The sequence below is a fragment of the Erythranthe guttata genome, chromosome 5 (genome assembly GCF_056151865.1).
Source record: "Erythranthe guttata isolate IM_541 chromosome 5, IM_541, whole genome shotgun sequence".
NCBI classification, from domain to species: Eukaryota; Viridiplantae; Streptophyta; class Magnoliopsida; order Lamiales; family Phrymaceae; genus Erythranthe; species Erythranthe guttata.
In genome coordinates, this window is record NC_142537.1 from 10,290,050 (window position 1) to 10,291,230 (window position 1,181).

Consider the following 1,181-nt stretch of genomic DNA (forward strand, 5'->3'; position numbering starts at 1 on the left):
AGTGGACATCTTGTATAAAGATATCTTGAATCAGATGCGGTTTGGAGAAGTCAAGATAACTCCGATACAAACTCCCGTCTATGGGTTCTCAGGCGAGGTGGCGGAAACTATAGGCGAGGTGTCCCTACAGATTACCCTAGAGACGAGGCCATTAACACAAACACATATTGTACGGTTCTTGGTGATGGATACCCCGTCCACATACAATGTTATTTTAGGAAGGACAACTTTAACAAATTCGAGGCCATTCCCTCTACCATCCATATGAAGTTGAAATTTCCAGTGGGGAAGGGTATAGGTGAAGTTAAGGGAGATCAGGAGGATTCAAGGAAATTGTATGTAGATGGGGTGCAGAAGGCTAGCAGGAATTGGGTGGAGCTAATGAATACTGTTGGGTATATGCGAGATAGAATTGACCCGGATTCCAAGAAGCCCCGGTTTGTACCTTCGAAGAATTCTTGAATATTTAACTAAAGCCTCGTTAACCAGGGTATATGACAAGAATTGGAAGCGACGTGAGCAAAGCCCTTATCGACGAGTTGGTTGAGTACTTGAGAGATAATTGCGACGTATTTTCTTGGAATCCAGAAGATTTAAAGAGTACTGATTCGGGATTAGCTCAATATCGACTGAATATCCGGCCTGATGCTTGCCCGGTAAAACAGAAGAGGCGACACTTTGGGGTCGACAAAGATGAGATTGTTGCGGCAGAAGTAGACAGGTTCCTCAAGGCAGGAATCATCAAGGAAATGGAGTTCCCAACTTGGTTATCCAACGCGATGTTGGTCAAAAAGATGGAGGGCAAGTGGAGAATGTGCATTGATTTCCGCGACATAAAAAAGGCCTGCCCGAAAGACCACCAGCCCTTACCAGGGTGACCAAATTGTGGATTGTTGAGCATGATACTGTTGGGTTTCGGGCACGTGTACGCAGCGGAAAACAAAAATTTTATGCAATTTAAACGACTTTAAAGCACATAAGCACATGCCCGATAAATTAAATCAATTAATTGCGTACCTTTGCGCTTCCAGCGAAATTAAAAACAACATACATGCTAAAATGTTTAACTGAATTTAAACCAATTAACATGCTCGCGTTTAAACCAACTAACATGCTCGCAACGATTAAAACGATTACACATAATCACATAAAATCATACGAAAGAAAACATGAATATTTAG

The 1,181-nt window shown here is 42.2% G+C and overlaps 1 protein-coding gene across 1 annotated transcript; it reads left to right on the plus strand.

Moving 5' to 3' along the window:
* Positions 1-494: 494 nt before the first annotated feature.
* On the plus strand, positions 495-878 carry LOC148770585 (uncharacterized). Its single transcript, XM_088817919.1, has one exon. The coding sequence runs from the start codon at positions 495-497 to the stop codon at positions 876-878; it is 384 nt and encodes a 127-aa protein (XP_088674045.1).
* Positions 879-1,181: the final 303 nt, after the last annotated feature.

Bases quoted from the DNA above. Each gene is read 5' to 3' on its own strand.
- LOC148770585 (XM_088817919.1), top strand. From the start codon at position 495: ATGACAAGAATTGGAAGCGACGTGAGCAAAGCCCTTATCGACGAGTTG.